At 44.5% G+C, this 18694-nt stretch overlaps 1 protein-coding gene and 1 long non-coding RNA gene across 2 annotated transcripts in view; one reads left to right on the forward strand and one right to left on the reverse strand.

Moving 5' to 3' along the window:
* LHFPL6 (LHFPL tetraspan subfamily member 6) overlaps positions 1-18694 on the reverse strand; it is a 239196-nt gene that overhangs the window by 17282 nt on the left and 203220 nt on the right. Inside the window, exon 3 of the mRNA XM_063951895.1 lies at positions 245-343. Coding sequence (XP_063807965.1) covers positions 245-343 — 99 coding nt within the window. The remainder of the gene's footprint in view (positions 1-244; positions 344-18694) is intronic.
* On the forward strand, positions 1896-16766 carry LOC135005093 (uncharacterized). Its single transcript, XR_010205768.1, has 3 exons — positions 1896-1971; positions 5860-6028; positions 12551-16766. It is a non-coding gene; the product is annotated as an uncharacterized LOC135005093 (long non-coding RNA).

Genomic DNA, 18694 nt, shown 5'->3' on the forward strand with positions numbered 1-18694 from the left:
TGCAATTTTGCACGACAGCGATCAGATCTGAATTAGGTATTTTGTCAGGGTCCTGACAAATTCTAAAAATCGAGTGTTTTTCTGTCAGCTTTTTACCATTATGAAGTTTCACTAACCTAGTACTTATACGTAATACTGCATAAAGCAATGTATTAGGTAATAGTCTGCATTTGCTATTTTTTTATTAACCTTTATGTGTGAACACACTTTTTAATCTATGTCCCTATAGTAGTTTCGTACTCACCCAGTTCAAACTGCGCTGATAGATTTCCACAAGCCTGCCGGACTTCCTCACTGCTCCAACCCAAAGGATACAGAGCACATCCAGAACCAATCAGCAGCCCTGTAAGGAACCAAGAACACATTACTGTAAAATACTGTGCAGCGTAACTTATCTTAAGACACAGAGACAGGTGCATCAGCACCAGGACAAAGAACGACATGTGGAAGGTACAGTATAAGTTACATGTAACTGTATTGTTCTGGGAAAGTGTGAAATCAATAAGTGAATAAGCAGAGTACAGCTGGTGGAAGGTCACTCGTTTGTGCAGAGATGGACAGAGTTGCAGCAACTTCTGCAATTAATGTACAGTTATTGTATACAACGTAGCAATTAATGAAACACATAATGGAAATTAATATACTACAGACGGAGCCATGCTGCTGCACTGCAGACGGGGGCGCTCGAGTGCACCTGGCCGCGCCGGCCAGCGTAAAAAAATGTTCCCATTCATTTTGAATGGGTTTGTGTGCGTCCACGACCACATCCGTTGCCAGAAGTCGCGCTTCGCACAGCGAGACTAGGCACTGATGGAGCCACGATCAGTGTGGCTCCACCTGTGTGTGTGTGTATATATATATATATATACATACATATACACACACATATATGCAAATTGGCAAAGTCACACGGCATATGCAGATGGCGTTGATTACTCCTAGTCTTCTGGCTAGGGACTGAAGCCAGTAACATGGGCCAAGATTAGTGAGGAATCCTAAAATTACTAATTCAGCTGAGCGGAGTTGGAATACTTAAGATGCCCAAAGCATTGCTGAGAAATGTGTCACCCAAATAGCAACATCTGTTATGTGTCATCACCACCAAAATACAGCAATGCCCCTGATCAATCCCTGATCTTAAAATAGCAACATCACAGCTTTCCTGCCAGTCAAGTGAGAGAGTCGCAAATTAATGAACTGTTTGGATCTGCTCCACCTCACAGAACATCAAAGGTAATGGGGAACAATTATAACAGTAACGACAGATTTCTGGAGATTTTTTTTTTTGTTCACAAAAATTATCATATAATGATAGCGAATTGCATTTAGTCTGAGCTGACAGAAAAAAAAACTTTAAAAAACCCTCAAACGCTATGGAGTAGAATCCTCAATTACATTTTTATACCTGTTCCCTTTTACAGACCCTTTTTTTATTACATTGAAGCAGGTTTTTGAAGATAAATAATTGATTACTTGTACTGTTTTGTTTTCAATTGCAAAGCGTAACAGAATATGATGACGCTATATAAAAGGGTATCTGTTTGGATGGTTGACAATGTTAAGGTCGACGGTCATTAGGTTGACCACTATTGGTCGACATTGACATGGTCGACATGGACATATAGTTGACACATGAAAATGGTCTATACATGACAGCAGAGGCGTATCTAGCACGGGGCGAGCAGGGCACGTGCCCTGGGCGCCATGGCAGCCCCAACAGAGGGGGGCGCCACCGGCACCTGCACGGCCCACTCGCCCCATGCTTCAGGGATTCCGCCGGCGCTACCCGCGGCGCTTTCCCTGTCTCCCCGGCTGCTGTGCCTGTCACAATAGACAGGCAGCGGCAGCCAGGAGCCTCCCCCTACTCCCCCCTGCAAAGTGACTGTGTGCGCGATCGCGACCGCGGAGGTGCGCGCATGCGCGTGCGCGACCTCGGGGGGGCGTGCGGCCCCTGAACAGCAGTGAGTGCAGGTGAGCGGGAAGGGGGTGCGGGACATTTTGTGTGTGTGTGTGTGTGTGTGTGTTAAGTGTGTGTGTGTTAATTGTGTGTGTGTCGGACAGTGTGCGTGTGACAGTGCGTGTGTGTTAATTGTGTGTGTGTGGGACAGTGTGAGTGTGTTAATTGTGTGTGTGGGACAGTTTGAGTGTGTGTAAATTGTGTGTGTGTGTGTGTGTGTGTGTGACAGTGTGCATGTGTTAATTGTGTGTGTGTGGGACAGTGTGTGTGTGTTAATTGTGTGTGTGTGTGACAGTGTGAGTGTGTTAATTGTGTGTGTGGGACAGTGCGTATTTGTTAATTGTGTGTGTGTGTGTGACAGTGTGAGTGTGTTTAATTGTGTGTGTGGGACAGTTTTGAGTACGTGTTAATTGTGTGTGTGTGGGACAGTGTGCGTGTGTGTTAATTGTGTATGTGTGGGACAGTGTGAGTGTGTTAATTGTGTGTGTGTGTGTGTGTGGGACAGTGTGAGTGTGTTAATTGTGTGTGTGTGTGGGACAGTTTGAGTGTGTGTTAAGTGTGTGTGTGTGGGACAGTGTGCGTGTGTGTTAATTGTGTGTGTGTGGGACAGTGTGCGTGTGTATTAATTGTGTGTGTGTGGGACAGTGTACGTGTGTGTTAATTGTGTGTGTGTGGGACAGTGTGCGTGTGTTAAGTGTGTGTGTGGGACAGTGTGAGTGTGTTAATTGTGTGTGTGTGGGACAGTGCGTGTTTGTTAATTGTGTGTGTGGGACAGTGTGCGTGTGTGTTATTTGTGTGTGTGGGACAGTGTGCGTGTGTGTTATTTGTGTGTGTGGGACAGTGTGCGTGCGTGTGTGTTAATTGTGTGTGGGACAGTGTGCGTGTGTTAATTGTGTGTGTGTGTGTTAATTGTCCCGGCGGTTATTGGCGTCTGTAGTGTGCGCCCCGTCCTCCTCCGCTGCCGCTGACAGGAGCGGCGGTGTGCGGCTCTCCCCCTCCTCCGTCCTCCCGTCGTGGCCCTGCAGTGTGTGCCGGTCTCCCCAGCAGCAGCAGCAGGTTAGTCTCTCCCCCCCCCCCCCCCCCTCTCTCTCTCTCTCTCTCTCCCCTCCTGTGGATTGCAGTTTGTAAGTATCATTTTAATTTTTACAGGTACCCCTATTGAATTCTACTGGACAAGTGGACGTGACCGGCGTGGGATGTAGGTAAGTAATCTGTCTCTCATTTTTACAGATTCCCCTACTGGATTCTACTGGACAAGTGGACGTGACCAGCGTGGGATGTAGGTAAGTAATCTGTCTCTCATTTTTACAGGTACCCCTATTGAATTCTACTGGACAAGTGGACGTGACCAGCGTGGGATGTAGGTAAGTAATCTGTCTCTTATTTTTACAGGTACCCCTATTGGATTCTACTGGACAAGTGGACGTGATCGGCGTGGGATGTAGGTAAGTAATCTCTCTCTCATTTTCACAGGTACCCCTATTGGATTCTACTGGACAAGTGGACGTGACCGGCGTGGGATGTAGGTAAGTAATCTGTCTCTCATTTTTACAGATTCCCCTACTGGATTTTACTGGACAAGTGGACGTGACCAGCGTGAGATGTAGGTAAGTAATCTGTCTCTCATTTTTACAGGTACCCCTTTTGGATTCTACTGGACAAGTGGACGTGATCGGCGTGGGATGTAGGTAAGTAATCTCTCTCTCATTTTCACAGGTACCCCTATTGGATTCTACTGGACAAGTGGACGTGACCGGCGTGGGATGTAGGTAAGTAATCTGTCTCTCATTTTTACAGATTCCCCTACTGGATTCTACTGGACAAGTGGACGTGACCAGCGTGGGATGTAGGTAAGTAATCTGTCTCTCATTTTTACAGGTACCCCTATTGGATTCTACTGGACAAGTGGACGTGATCGGCGTGGGATGTAGGTAAGTAATCTGTCTCTCATTTTTACAGATTCCCCTACTGGATTCTACTGGACAAGTGGACGTGACCGGCGTGGGATGTAGGTAAGTAATGTGTCTCTCATTTTTACAGCTACCCCTATTGGATTCTACTGGACAAGTGGACGTGACCGGCGTGGGATATAGGTAAGTATGTGTGAGTGTGTCAGTGTGCTTTAATAAATTTTTACTGTCACGGTGTGTGAGTTGTGTTTTTATTTGGGTATTTTTTCTGTTGTAGAACGACAGGTACCGGCGGGCTTGTTATTTCCCTGCATGTTGGTACTTGAGGTTCTCCAAGTACCAGCAAGCGGGGGAGGCTTTCTGGGCCTTGTAGTTCCACAACAAAAAACAATATTCTTTTTTTACTTACATGGCTATCAGCCTCCCATCCACAGCCCACGGATGGGGGGGACAGCCTCGGGCTTCACCCCTGGCCCTTGGGTGCCTGGAGGGGGGGTGACCCCTTGATTTAAGGGGTCCCCACTCCCCCAGGGAACCCCGGCCAGTGGTGACTAGTTGGGGGGGTAATGCCACGGCCGCAGGGACCTACATAAATGTGTCCCCCGGCTGTGGCATTATGTCCCTGGCTAGTGGAGCCCGGTGCTGGTTTTAAAAATACGGGGAGACCCCTACATCTTTTGTCCCCCGTATTTTTGGAACCAGGACCGGACTAAGAGCCGATGCTGGTTGTCTAAATACGGGGAACCCCTGTCCAATTTTTTCCCAGTATTTAAACAACCAGGACCGGCTCAAAGAGCCCGAGGCTGGTTATACTTAGGAGGGGGACCTCACGCAGTTTTTTTTTACATTTTTAACCCATTCAGACCCTTCTCCATTAAGTTAATGGAAACCCTGGACAACAAAATTGCATTCATGTCCTCCTCCCACTCCCTTCCCAGTCCCAAACACTGATTATTATTTTTTTCTATAAAAATGTACAATATATCACAAGTATGATGAGCAGGCATGCAGCGGGCATTGGCGACTTTGGACTGAGTTGCAAATTAGTGGCGGAGGGCTGGGTCAGTTGATGGTTGGGCGAGTTTGTAAGCCATTGGTGGTGGCAGTGGGCATCGGCTCAGAGGCAGTGGCGGGCATTGGCTCGGTGGCGGTAGGGGTCATCGGCAGGATTCGGCGGACATTATGGCTGTAGTGCCTCACCGCACGCCACTGACCTCACCGCACGCCACTGGTGTGTGGGACAGTGTGCGTGTGTGTTAATTGTGTGTGTGGGACAGTGTGAGTGTGTGTTAATTGTGTGTGTGTGGAACAGTGTCAGTGTGTGTAAATTTTTGCAGTCCAGTGTGTGTGTGGGGGAGAGGAAAGTATGAGAATGTGTGTGTGTAGTCTGAGTGGGTGTGTGTAGGATTTGGGGGTGGCCAGTCTGTGTGTGTGTAATCAGTGTGTGTGGGATGTACTAATGGCCATTTACCGAAGAGAGATATGTATTAAACCACGGGCACTGAGATGCCCTTCTCACTCACCATCCAGCTGGGTGGGCGAGCCGGGCGGGTGGAAAGCCAGCAGCAGGGGCAGCATGCCGGATATCAGCAGCCGAGGGTGGGGGCTGTAATGCACATGCGGAGCCCAAAGCCGGAGATCAGCAGCATGCTGACCGGCAATAAGCAGCTTCTGCTTCCGCGTTCAACATGCTGCTGATCTCCGGCTTTGGGCTACGCAGGGTTCGGGGGATGGGTGTCCTCTGCCGGTGTACTGCAGCTCCGGGGGTGCGGGCTCCGGAGGCTTTCAGCACTGTTGAATATCCAGCTGCCTCAAGTATGTACAGCCCGCACCCTCTGCTGCTGATATCCGGCATGCTGCTGCTGGCTGTCCCCCCGCCCGGCTCGGCCACACAGCTGTATGGTGAGAAGGGCATCTCAGTTCCTGAGGTTTAACACATATGCCTCAGAAAATGGCCTCTGCGGTAAACGATACTAATGCTTACCGTGACAGTAACAGCGGGGAGGAAGGCGCACATCGGGATCCTGCAGCATGAAACAAGAACCCCTTCGGAGCGCAGCAGACCACACTGAAAAGGGTGCATACCCGGTGCGGTGCTCTGCATCCCGGGTGGTGCCGAAGATGTGGAGTGTCGGAGGTGGCAGAAGCGCCGCAGCTTGGGGTGAGAAACCGCTGCAGCCCTTCCGCTGCTAAACTCTGCAATTAGTCTATTAAGGGGGTGGGCTCCCCTCATCATAGTGCCCCACAGGCCATGTTAATTCTGGGTGTAGGATCCCCTAACTCTATAATGGGAATTTTGGCTCATATCATGTGCTGTAATGTGAATTTTGGCTAATACCGTGTGCTATAATGTGAATTTCGGCTCATACTATGTGGGGTAATGTGAATTTCGGCTCATACCGTGTGCTGTAATGTGAATTTCGGCTCATACCATGTGGGGAAATGTGAATTTTGGCTCATACCATGTGGAGTAATGTGAATTTTGGCTCATACCGTGTGCTATAATGTGAATTTCGGCTCATACCGTGTGCTATAATGTGAATTTTGGCTCATACCATGTGGGGTAATGTGAATTTCGGCTCATACTGTGTGCTATAATGTGAATTTCGGCTCATGCCGTGTGGGGCAATGTGAATTTCGGCTCATACTGTGTGCTATAATGTGAATTTCGGCTCATACCGTGTGCTATAATGTGAAAGGGGCACCAGTACTAGATAGTATAAGGGGTCCTACTACACTGAAGGACACGCCCCTTTTGAGTGACCGCGCCCCTTTTCCGGAGCGCGCGCGCATAATTGCTTTCTGCACTCTTTCATTCCACCTTCAAAAATTCAACTTCGACCACTGCACCTACATACACACGCTGACATCTTTATATGCAGTGACACCGGTGGCGTCTGCACATACTTTCCTTTTGTATTTTTTTTTTTATTATCATTTTATTAATTTATTATTTTTATTAAGAAAAAATTATTATTATTTTTTTTTTTTGGGGGGGGGAGCATTATTGATCTTGCCCTGGGCTCCAAAAACCGTAGTTACGCCTCTGCATGACAGGTCGACAAGGCTTTTTTTTTTTTTTTTTAAATAGATTTTTAACTTTTTCATACTTTACCATCCACGTGGACTACGATTAGGAACGGTAACCTGTGCCAGACGCAGCGGTAGCGGAGCGAGGCACCTTGCGAGGGGATACGATGCACTAATTGGGGTTCTTGGTCATGTCACGGAAAAAATTACACCAAAAACAGTTAAAAAACCCATGTCGACCTTTTAAATCACAGCAGAGCTAAGAATGCTCTGAGCAGTGCTTTACTTATTGGTGCTGGTGGCCCGCCCCCATGTTGTGATGTCATGCAGTCACATGTTCGGGGGCTGAGCCAGCAGAGAGCGGTATAGAGGCCTGCTCCAACACCGATAGTGAGATAGAAAATGGTATTAATCGGCCATCCAATCCTTTACTTGTAGCCCTAAGCTCTTTTCTTTGCTATGTTTGTTTATATTATGCCTACTTTTATATTACAGATAGCTTTTTTTTATTGATTAAATGTATTATATTAACTTAATACTGAGAGTAGTAATAAGCTGTAGTCCTTTCAAATATTAGGGGGCCATGCCATGCACCCACTGAATTGTACTGGGCTATCACCTGTACAAACCTACGAAATACAAAGTAGGACAATTTTAAAGACATCAGATAAACATTCCCATTGCTTATACTTTATATAATACACTCAATAGTTTCAATGCTTATAATATAATACATTTTCAGCTGGCAAATATAATGACCTTGATTTGACTTTTTATGCGATGATGCTGTATACAAGACAATAGCTTCCTTTGGGAAAAAAAAAATTCCAACTTTGATATCTTGACAAGAATAATTATTTAGACATTGGATGCTCCTACACATTACCAGGCTGCCAAAAATAAAATCCTATCTTCTTGTATGAGCTGAAAACTGTTTGATCTCTTACAAGCAGACAATACAAATCCAGACAATCTCACATCTCACAGGAATTAAAGCACCTGATCCACAGACACATTCTTCTGAGGTTTAATAAAACAAGTGTGCAGGTAACTCCGTCAATGCTAGAGGCATTTCTAACTCATCTCTCTTTACCAAAGTAGGATTTTCTTCCAAACACTGAAAAGAGAGTCTGCATTTAAACGGAATCCATTATTGAAAGGTTTCCTTTGTATAGTGGTCAAGCAGGAATGCACTGAAGCCATATTTTTTAATTCTATTGAATACTATTATAAGAGATTCTGCTGAATCCAGAATAGCTCCTACCAGATTACAAGTAAGCAGGAGCACTCTACCGGGTAAATTTACTAAGATGGGAGTTCTATTTAGGATGGGATGTTGCCCATAGCAACCAATCAGTTTCCAGGTATTATCTTCTAGAAGGTGCTAGATAAATGAGAAGAAGAATCTGATTGGTTGGTATGGGCAACATCCCATCTTAAATAGAACTCGCATCATAGTAAATGTACCCCTCCGTGTGAATATATACTGTGTATTTTTTGTTGCCCCTATAAAGCAATAACTCTTTTTGCGCACTAGCGAATTCAGACCTGCTGACAATGGGACTATGATGTAGCAGGACTTGTTGTTAGATACACTCTGTTATACCCCTTTCACACTACTTTCAATAACCCGTGTTTCTACGCGTGAACGTACATCAACCCGGGATTTAGGTAGCTAAGTTCTGGGTTCATGACCCTGCTCCCAACCTGGGTCATGGAGCCGAGACCCGGGAAATTGCCTGCATGCTAGACAGAGCAATTTCCTGGGTCAGATGTCTGAAAGGGGTACCAAAGACCAACAAACACTGATTGGGTAGGGATCAGTGATGTTGTGACTGCATTGTTCTGATGGGTTGGATATGTGTGACCGCCAGGTCAGGAGACCACTGGTCACAATACCGAAGTCGGGATCAAAGCAGCAGAATGCCGGCGGGGGAAGGTTCGAGCGCAACGAAGCCCCTTGCGGGCTTGCTACGCTCAGCACGCTGCAGGAACGGTGGCGAGCTGCACTCGCCACAGGTTCTGTTTCCACTCTATGGGTGTCGTGGACACCTACGAGTGGGAATAGTCCCTGTTGGTCAGCATGCCGATCGTCAGGATAGTGAGGGTTTGGGTGTCGGTATTGTGAGACCGCCGGTCACATAACAACATCCTGTTCTGATTAGCCAGAGAGTTCATTATTTCTAGACAAAGCAGTGGTGAACTGGTGATAGATACAGACCAGAGGGAGGGTTAGGGTACTCTACAACTTTTCACACAACATCACCTAAGTTCTAAAACAGGTGTTCTTAAACTATGAAAAACCAAAAGCAGAACAACCATGACATTCAAGTTGGGTCACCTCGGCTTATTTTTTTTACAAAACCATCTTTCTGTGCTAAATTTTCAATACTCACTCTGCATTTGGCTATGAATTTTGGTCCGCACTACATGGCAACAAGTGTTCCCAGTTCTGATCCAACCCAACCCAGCAGAATGGATTTGTTCTCGTTATCCCAGCTTTATTCAGATTAATTAACAAAAGCTGTGTGAAATGACGAAGATAAATCTTGCTACAATTTAGCTCATTTCTATTACAATCTAATTATTAATCACACATGAATTAATGGGCAGTACAGATGGTGTAATGGTTAGCATTACTGCCTCACAGCACTAAGGTCATGGGTTCGATTCCCACCATGGCCTAACTGTGTGGAGTTTGTATATTCTCCCTGTGCTTGCGTGGGTTTCCTCCGGGTACTCTGGTTTCCTCCCACAATCCAAAAATATACTTGTAGGTTAATTGGCTTCCAACAAAAAAATTGACCTTAGTGTGAACGTGTCTGTGTGTACATGTAATAGGGAATATAGATTGTAAGCTCCACTGGGGCAGGGACTAATGTGAATGGGCAAAGCGCTGCGGAATATGTGTGCGCTATACAAGTAACTGGTAACAAATAAATAATAATGAATACACTTTGGCATAGCCTAAAATAGCCCCTACTGCAAAATGTAAGATACTGATATATATACACACATATATAGATAAATAGTACTGTGCAAAAGTTTTGGGCAGGTGTGGAAAAAATTCTGCAAAGTAAGTATGCTTTTAAAATTAGAAGTGTTAATAGTTTATTTTCGTCAGTTATCAAATGCGAAGTGAATGAACAGAAGAGATATCGAAATCAAAATCAATATCTGGTGTGACCACCTTTTGGGGGTATCCAATTAGATCCGATCCATTTTCGGTTGATGAAAAAAGCAAGATATTGCAATTAATGACCGATGGTCATTATCGCGGTATTGGCCAAAAGTCTCCGATCCCATGTGTTTTCGCGTCTCCAGCAGCCCGCTTGTCGCGGATTATGCTTCAGGTGCCTGAGGCCTCGATAATGTTGAGATCAGGTTTGCGTGGGACACATTCTTCTTTATGCTGAAGATACTGTAGTTCTTAACAGGTGTTAAAGTGAGCCGGAGCGGGGCGGAACTGCGTTCCGTCAGTTCCATTTGGAGATGGAACACAGTTCCGCCTCCTCCGGCACACCTAACCCAATGTGTGCCCGGCGCCGCAGGGAAATGCCGGGCGCCTGCTGAGATTGTGTTACCAGCGGGCGCCCGGCTCCCTCTCCACATCACAAGCCGGAGGCAGGAGCTCACTACTGAGCTCCAGCTTCCGGCTTTTGCAGTGTGCGGCGCGCTATGGGAGAGACATCATGACGTCTCTCCCATAGTTCCGAAGAGCGGAAGGCCAGGAAGGAGTGGACGGCAGCTTAAGGTGAGTATATTGTGTTTGTTTTTTGTGTGTAAGCGGCACTATTAGAGGGGGCAAAACTAAAGGGGGGCATATCAACTGGGGGCCTTTCTACAAGGGGCATAACTAAAGGGCGGTATATCAACTGGGAGCATTTCTGCAAGGGGCATAACTAAAGGGGGCATTTCTGCAAGGGGCATAACTAAAGGGGGCATTTCTGCAAGGGGCATAACTAAAATGGGCATATCTACAAGGGGCATAACTAAAGGGGGAATAACTAAAGGGGGGCATTTCTGCAAGGGGCATATCAACTGGGGGCATTTCTGCACAGGGAATAACTAAAGGGGTATATCAACTGGGGGCATTTTGAAAAGGGGCATAACTAAAGGGGGCATTTCTACAAGGGGCATAACTAAAGGGGTCATATCAACTGGGGGCATTTCTACAAGGGGCATAACTAAAGGGGTCATATCAACTGGGGGCATTTCTACAAGGGGCATAACGAAAGGGGTCATATCAACTGTGGGCATTTCTACATGGGGCATAACTAAAGGGGTCTTATCAACTGGGGGCATTTCTACATGGGGCATAACTAAAGGGGTCTTATCAACTGGGGGCATTTCTACAAGGGGCATAACTAAAGGGGGCATATCAACTGGGGGCATATCTACAGGGGGCATAACTAAAGGGAACATATCTACAGGGGGCATAACTACTGGGGGCACTACTAATGAGGGCATTGCATAGGGGCACTTAATAAGCGGTATCACTCCTGGGGCCATAAGTGTCCCATAACATGAATAAGGGACATTACTATGTGGTGTAATGATTGGGTGGGGGTGAGTTCCACCACCTCTCCTGGACCACTTTAAGCATTGGTTCTTAATGACACCAGTTGCATGTTTGGGGTTGTTGTCGTCCTGCTGCAGAATAAATTTGGAGGCTATCAGACACCTCCCTGGGGGACTCAACTACGTAAGAAAACACAGAAACTGGGGTGAAGAAAAATGGCAGCAGGTGATCTCGACTGATCAGTCAAAATGTGAAATATTTGGCTGTAACAGGACGCAGTTTGTTTGATGAAGGGCTGGAGAGGTACAAAAATGAGTGTCTGGAGACAACAGTGAAGCATGGTGGTGGTTCCTTGGGGTTGCATTTCAGCAAATGGAGTTGGGGATTTGGTCAGGATTAATGGTGACCTCAATGCTAAGAAATACAGGCAGGTACTTATCTATTATGCAATACCATCAGGGAGGCGTCTGATTCTCTACAAATTTATTCTACAGCAGGACAATGACCCCAAACAAGCAGCCAAAGTCATTAAGAACTACCTTCAGCATAAAGAAGAACAAGAAGTTAGGAAGTGACTATATGGCCCCCCATAGAGCACTGATCTCAACCTCAAGTCTGTCTAGGATTACATGAAGAGACAGAAGGATTTGAGCAAGCCTACAGCTACAGCAGATCTGTGATTAGTTCTCCAAGATGTTTGGAAAAACCTCCCTGCCGAGTTCCTTCAAAAACTGTGTGCAAGTGTACCTAGAAGAATTGATGCTATTAAAATCAGTATGTCTCTTTATTGGATTTTACTTGCTTGCAGCCATATTACCTTTTGCTTTGACTACATTACCAACACAATAGCCAGTCCCGGTAGTAGAATGTATAATTGCAGAGACATCTGGGATCCAGGTTGGGGGAAGGGGGCTTATTGTAAAATATTTAGTATGACTGCAGTTCTTTGAAGATGATTCATAGGCATAATTCATGTGCCAGCAAATAATGGTCAAAAATCTGTGTACAGGCAGGAATGTTCCACATTCTTCACTTAACATGGAATATTTCATAGAACTTGAATCACTCTGTTGTTATATTACTAATACACATTTTAAATAACTATTAATTTGTTTCTTTCTTAAACCCTAGTCACACGGTAGATTATACTTTGCTGGAAGGAAGGAGCTGAATTCCGCATTCTGTCTGCTAAGTGCTGTGATACAATTCTTGACCGGTTTGAGACTGGCTTGGAGCCCAGCTGCATAACAGAAATAGCCATTCTCAGAGTCTCATCTGCCAATTCCACTCGCCACTTCATTTCACAGTCTCTGCTTCTTTTGTTGCTGGACATGTCCTTAACCTGCCTCAGATAGACTTTGTGTCTCATCCTTTGTAGGACTGTCAGCTACATTTAGCTGTGGTTTAAACCCTTTAAAAATTATGGGTGTTTTTTTCCCAAAAATGTTTTATTAAACCACATCAAATGGTAACGAAAGCAATGTATATACAACATGCAGCTCAGAGGGAGCATAAGACAAATGTACATTGAAAGCAGAATAAGAGTGTGTGAATCAGGGTGACACAGTTGGTACAGTCTTTCCTATACAACACATAAGGATAGTGAAGATCAGGTGTCCAACTTGGATACTGAGTGAGGGAAAGAAATCAGGAACAAATTAGGGAAGAAAGTGCATGGGGGGCAGTGTGGGTACAGGCAACCTTACAGGCAATGACCTTACAGATCAGGAGATCAATGGATGATGACATAAGAGGAGAATGTACTTAGTGTATTGGAAAAGACATACTATAGTTTTGTGCCCAAGGATCCCAAAGCTTTATGAAATGAGACTGAGGAATCCCTGAGAATGCGCTGTCATCCGTTCCATAAATAATCCAGATCTTATTCAGGGGAGCATCCACAGTGAGGGGATTTGGGAACTCCAGGCTCCGGCAAGGAGACAGGTAGCAGCACTCAATATGGCATACAGTAAAACTGTTTGTGATGAAACCAGACGCAATGGGCAATATCCAATCAATATATTAAGAAATTAAAAGTAGGTCTACTGTCACCTTGTAGTAGCACTAATTAAACAATGCAGCCCCCATAAATGCCACTCTGGTATGTGTTATCCTAAATAGAAGGCAATGATAAAGATACACTGCATATCTACAGATAGAGGGCGCTTAAGGTTAAGAAATTATGAACCTGGGTTCGAATATTCTATATGATGATATCTAGAGTATAATTTGTAATCTAATGTAAAATAAGTAAGCAGATCATCTAATATTGCCACTAGAGAATATTATCGTGATATATGTTTAAATAAAAACGTGTCCCTTGGACACATGGGTATTCGAACCCGGGTCTCTAGCTCTACTGTGATGCGCTCTTTGTGTGCTGTGTGATGTGCTCTCTGTGTGCTGTGTTCTCTGTGTGCTGTGTGATGTGATCTCTGTGTGCTGTATGATGTGCTCTCTGTGTGCTGTATGATGTGCTCTCTGTGTGCTGTGTGATGTGCTCTCTGTGTGCTGTGTGATGTGCTCTCTGTGTGCTGTGTGATGTGATCTCTGTGTGCTGTGTGATGTAATCTCTGTGTGCTGTATGATGTGCTCTCTGTGTGCTGTGCTCTCTGTGTGCTGTGTGATGTGCTCTCTGTGTGCTGTGTGATGTGCTCTCTGTGTGCTGTGTGATGTGCTCTCTGTGTGCTGTGTGCTGTGCTCTCTGTGTGCTGTGTGCTGTATGATGTGCTCTCTGTGTGCTGTGTGCTGTGCTCTCTGTGTGCTGTATGATGTGCTCTCTGTGTGCTGTGTGATGTGCTCTCTGTGTGCTGTGTGATGTGCTCTCTGTGTGCTGTGTGATGTGATCTCTGTGTGCTGTGTGATGTGCTCTCTGTGTGCTGTGTGATGTGATCTCTGTGTGCTGTGCTCTCTGTGTGCTGTATGATGTGCTCTGTGATGTGCTCTCTGTGTGCTGTGGGATGTGCTCTCTGTGTGCTGTGAGATGTGCTCTCTGTGTGATGTGCTCTCTTTGTGCTGTGTGATGTGCTCTCTCTGTGTGCTGTGCTTTGTGTGTGCTGTGCTCTCTGTGTGCTGTGTGATGTGATCTCTGTGTGCTGTGCTCTCTGTGTGCTGTGTTCTCTGTGTGCTGTGCTCTCTGTGTGCTGTGTGATGTGATCTGTGTGCTGTGCTCTCTGTGTGCTGTGTGATGTGCTCTGTGTGTGCTGTGTGATGTGATCTCTGTGTGCTGTGTGATGTGCTCCTTGTGTGCTGTGCTCTCTGTGTGCTGAGCCACAGAGCTAAGCCATACGAAAGCGAAACATGTCTCAATATATCTTTTGAACGGTTTATTTTTATAATTATTTGTATCCTCATTTGATGTCCCTCCTCGTTGCCTTAATTAACTAATTATTATACATATATGCTTTGAACATAATTGATGTATATATAGCTGTCACCTTGTATTTATAAATATATATATATTTGTCTATTTCTATATAAACTTGTTACTTGTTTTAAATGAACTATCCTTTGGAATACACAGATGCATTCAACAGGTGTAGTGATTACTTTAATTAACCACACTACACCTGATTGGTTATTTGAAGTTTAAAAACCACTCTCCCTACACCAAATTATTTCTGAAGCAACCGCCATCCCCTCATGGCGGAGAAACGCGTTAAGCCACCCACTGGGGACCCTTTGCCACGGACTCTTTGCCCCCCACTCATTTACAGCCTAACTGCTCTCTCACGAAGCAGCCGCACGTGAGGAAACGCCAACGGAGCAGTACACGGGCACACGGCAACTACTGGAGACACATATCAAAGAGACTCCCTACTTGGAGCATTGTAAGGACGTCTGGTGGGTCTCGCCCTCCCTCTCCTACCGCTATTTGCCAACTGGGATTGCTTGCCACAACGCATCCCTAAACAGACTGCAGGCTGGTAAATCCATCTACTCCTCATCTGTAGTGATGAGTTAACAAGAGGTAGCAGCACAGCGTAGATCCACCTGTTCCCCACTTGAATTGCTACATCAATAACTTTGCAACATTGTTACTCCGGACAAATCAATATTACAGCAACTCATCTAGTGACGGGTCCGTGGACTCTTATCCCCAATTCCATTTCTTCCCACTTTTTTATGCATCTTATTGTATTATGTTGTAAATGTCTTATTTTTATTTATTAACGTGTGTATAATATGTTTGATGTTTTAATATATTAAATTCATAATTTCCTAACCTTAAGCGCCCTCTTGATAATGTTATCTGTAGATATACAGTGTATCTTTATCATTGCCTTCTATACAGTAATACTGTATTAAGACGTCTATGGAGTGTATAGAAGGGGTCTTTGAAGTGAAGTGGGATGGTGATGCGGTCATTGTGATAAGAGTGTTGACATCAGGCCAGAATCTGTGCAGTACCAGGCAGTTCCACCAGAAAGCTGCCTGACAATTGATAGTTTCCCAATAAAGGTACTTGGGATAGATTTTGTGCAATGTGGTCATGACTAGATACCAGTGGTCTCCAACCTTCTTTGAACAGCTTTGTTTGTTCTCTTTATTATCTGGTACTCACAAAAGCAACTGAATTATATCTATTTGTGAGCAGAAATGGCAAAATTATATAGGTGAAGAGACGGACGCAGAGGACTGGTCAATATTTGACTAGGGGTCACCAAATCCTCTATATGCATTCAAGTTAAAGAGAATGCATGCATCTCCTCCATCTAATCATTATTCAAACATGATCTTGAGTTCACCTCTCCAACTTGTCTGTGTGAGGTCCTTCTGCCCCCAGCTGCCTATACTCAGTTACAAATTCATAGGTACTAGTCCTAGGAACTACAGGGAGTCCTTTCCAAGCACAGATAACACGCTGACAATCGGAGTGGTGTGATGTTTGATAAATATGTCAGTTGAATGCGAAAACTATAATTGTGTTGGTAAAATAAATCTATCGGTTATTTATATCAGTTATTTATATAGCATATTCATTTTGCAGTGCACTTTACAGAGAACATCTGACCCTTCACATCAGTCCCTGCCCCAGTGGAGCTTCCAATCTATGGGCCTTATTCAGCACTGATCACAATGCTATGAAAACGTAGAGTGGACGATTATCATCCGCAGCATTGCGAACGCACGGTCATGGGGTCAAAAATGTGAATGCATCCCAGGAGGGGTGGGGTGAAGCCCCTGTTCTGATGCTCTGGTTTAATGGGCCTTGAACCCACAACCTCAGTGCTGTAAGGCCGTAAAGTTTTATTTCACCATCCGTGCTGCCGAGACTGGCCAGAAATTGTGGAGTGAAAGCTATGCGTCTCTGCATAATATGCAATGTATTATTAAGCAGTTGTTTGCGATTCCATTCTTATAGTAATTGTCCATTTAAAATCTAAAATAAACTTTTTTGAATGGGATGTTTTCTGCTGGTTGTTTTTATGTACCAAGGGGCTAATACAGGTTGAGTATCCCATATCCAAATATTCCGAAATACAGAATATTCCGAAATACGGACTTTTTTGACTGAGAGTGAGATAGTGAAAACTTTGTTTTTTGATGGCTCAATGTACACAAACTTTGTTTGATACACAAAGTTATTAAAGATATTGTATTAAATGACCTTCAGGCTGTGTGTATAAGGTGTATATGAAACATAAATGAATTGTGTGAATGTAGACACACTTTGTTTAATGCACAAAGTTACAAAATATATTGGCTAAAATGACCTTCAGGCTGTGTGTATAAGGTGTATATGTAACATAAATGCATTCTGTGCTTAGATTTAGGCCTCATCACCATGATATCACATTATGGTATGTAATTATTCCAAAATACGGAAAAATCCGATATCCAAAATACCTCTGGTCCCAAGCATTTTGGATAAGGGATACTCAACCTGTAGTACTATATAATATTACAACAATGTCAAAACTGATCAGGTGGTGGCAGCTGACAAAATGTAAGTAAGTATCAGGTATTGCTGTCCATCCAACGGAAAACTAGCTCTAGAAAATCGTATCACCACCAGAAATCTAAAATGGAATGCCTTGTTTTACTACCATAATGTTCCTACACATTTTAATTTAGTTTAAGATGGCAAAACAGTTAAATAATAAAAGTCATTATCATTTTCAAGTGCAGATCTTATTCTGAAAACATGAAAATAATGACTACTATTGATGTTGGAATGTGAGCAGCGCAAAATGTGCAATTATAATGGGTGCATGTTGTGTGATGCACACTGGCCCTTGTGTCCAGACCCTGCATTGCACACCCTGCACCCAGAGTATACAGTACTTATCTTGTGCCAGCAAGCAGGTCCCTTATCCTCCTCAGTGATACCATTTTCCCAGTGACCTCTTCGAGAAGATGGCGCCGCGCAGTTAAAACAAAGACTGTAGCATTGTGTTAATGCTTTTCCTCTCTAGAGCGCATCTTCCTGAAATTGAACTGTGAGCAATAGAGGTTTGATAGAACTGTGATATCAGCCACATTGTTTAGTAAGAATGGAACAGAGCCTATTTTGTTATTGTGACACAGTAGTGATGCACTCTCTTGTTATAATTCTGGGGCCGCACACACAAACTACAGAGAACTACAGAGTGTTTATTGTTTTCCTATTTGTGTCGCTTTCTTTCTCTATATAATCAAACTAAAGCATTAATTGTTTACAAAATGAATCCACATTTCCTTTATAAAGTTTAACTCCTAAAAACGGAATATTATAAATTCTTTATCTGATATACAGTATATGTGATAAATTCACTGGTGATGAAGGGGTGTCGCTTTACAGAGAATGTTTAACATTCATATCAGTCCCTGCATCAGAAGACCTTACAGTCTAAGGGGGTCATTCCGAGTTGATCGTAGCTGTGCAAAATTTTGCACAGCTACGATCATCTTTCCTGACATGCGGGGGGACGCCCAGCACGGGGCTAGTCCGCCCGGTTCCGGTATGAATGGTCGACCATGTTATGGTCGACAGTCATTAGGTCGACCACTATTGGCCGACATTGACATGGTCGACATGGACACATGGTCGACACATGAAAATGGTCGACACATGAAAGGTCGACATGAGTTTTTTAACTTTTTTTTGGTGTAGTTTTTTGCGTAAAGTGACTGGGAACCCCAATTAGTGCACCCCGTCCCCTCGCATGGCTCGCTTCGCTCGCCATGCTTCGGGCATGGTGCCTTCGCTCCGTTACCGCTTCGCTCGGCACACTTTACCGTTCCAATCGTAGTCCATGTGGATCGTAAAGTATGGAAAAGTTCCCCAAAAGA

This window comes from Pseudophryne corroboree, chromosome 2 (assembly GCF_028390025.1).
Source record: "Pseudophryne corroboree isolate aPseCor3 chromosome 2, aPseCor3.hap2, whole genome shotgun sequence".
Lineage (NCBI taxonomy): Eukaryota > Metazoa > Chordata > Amphibia > Anura > Myobatrachidae > Pseudophryne > Pseudophryne corroboree.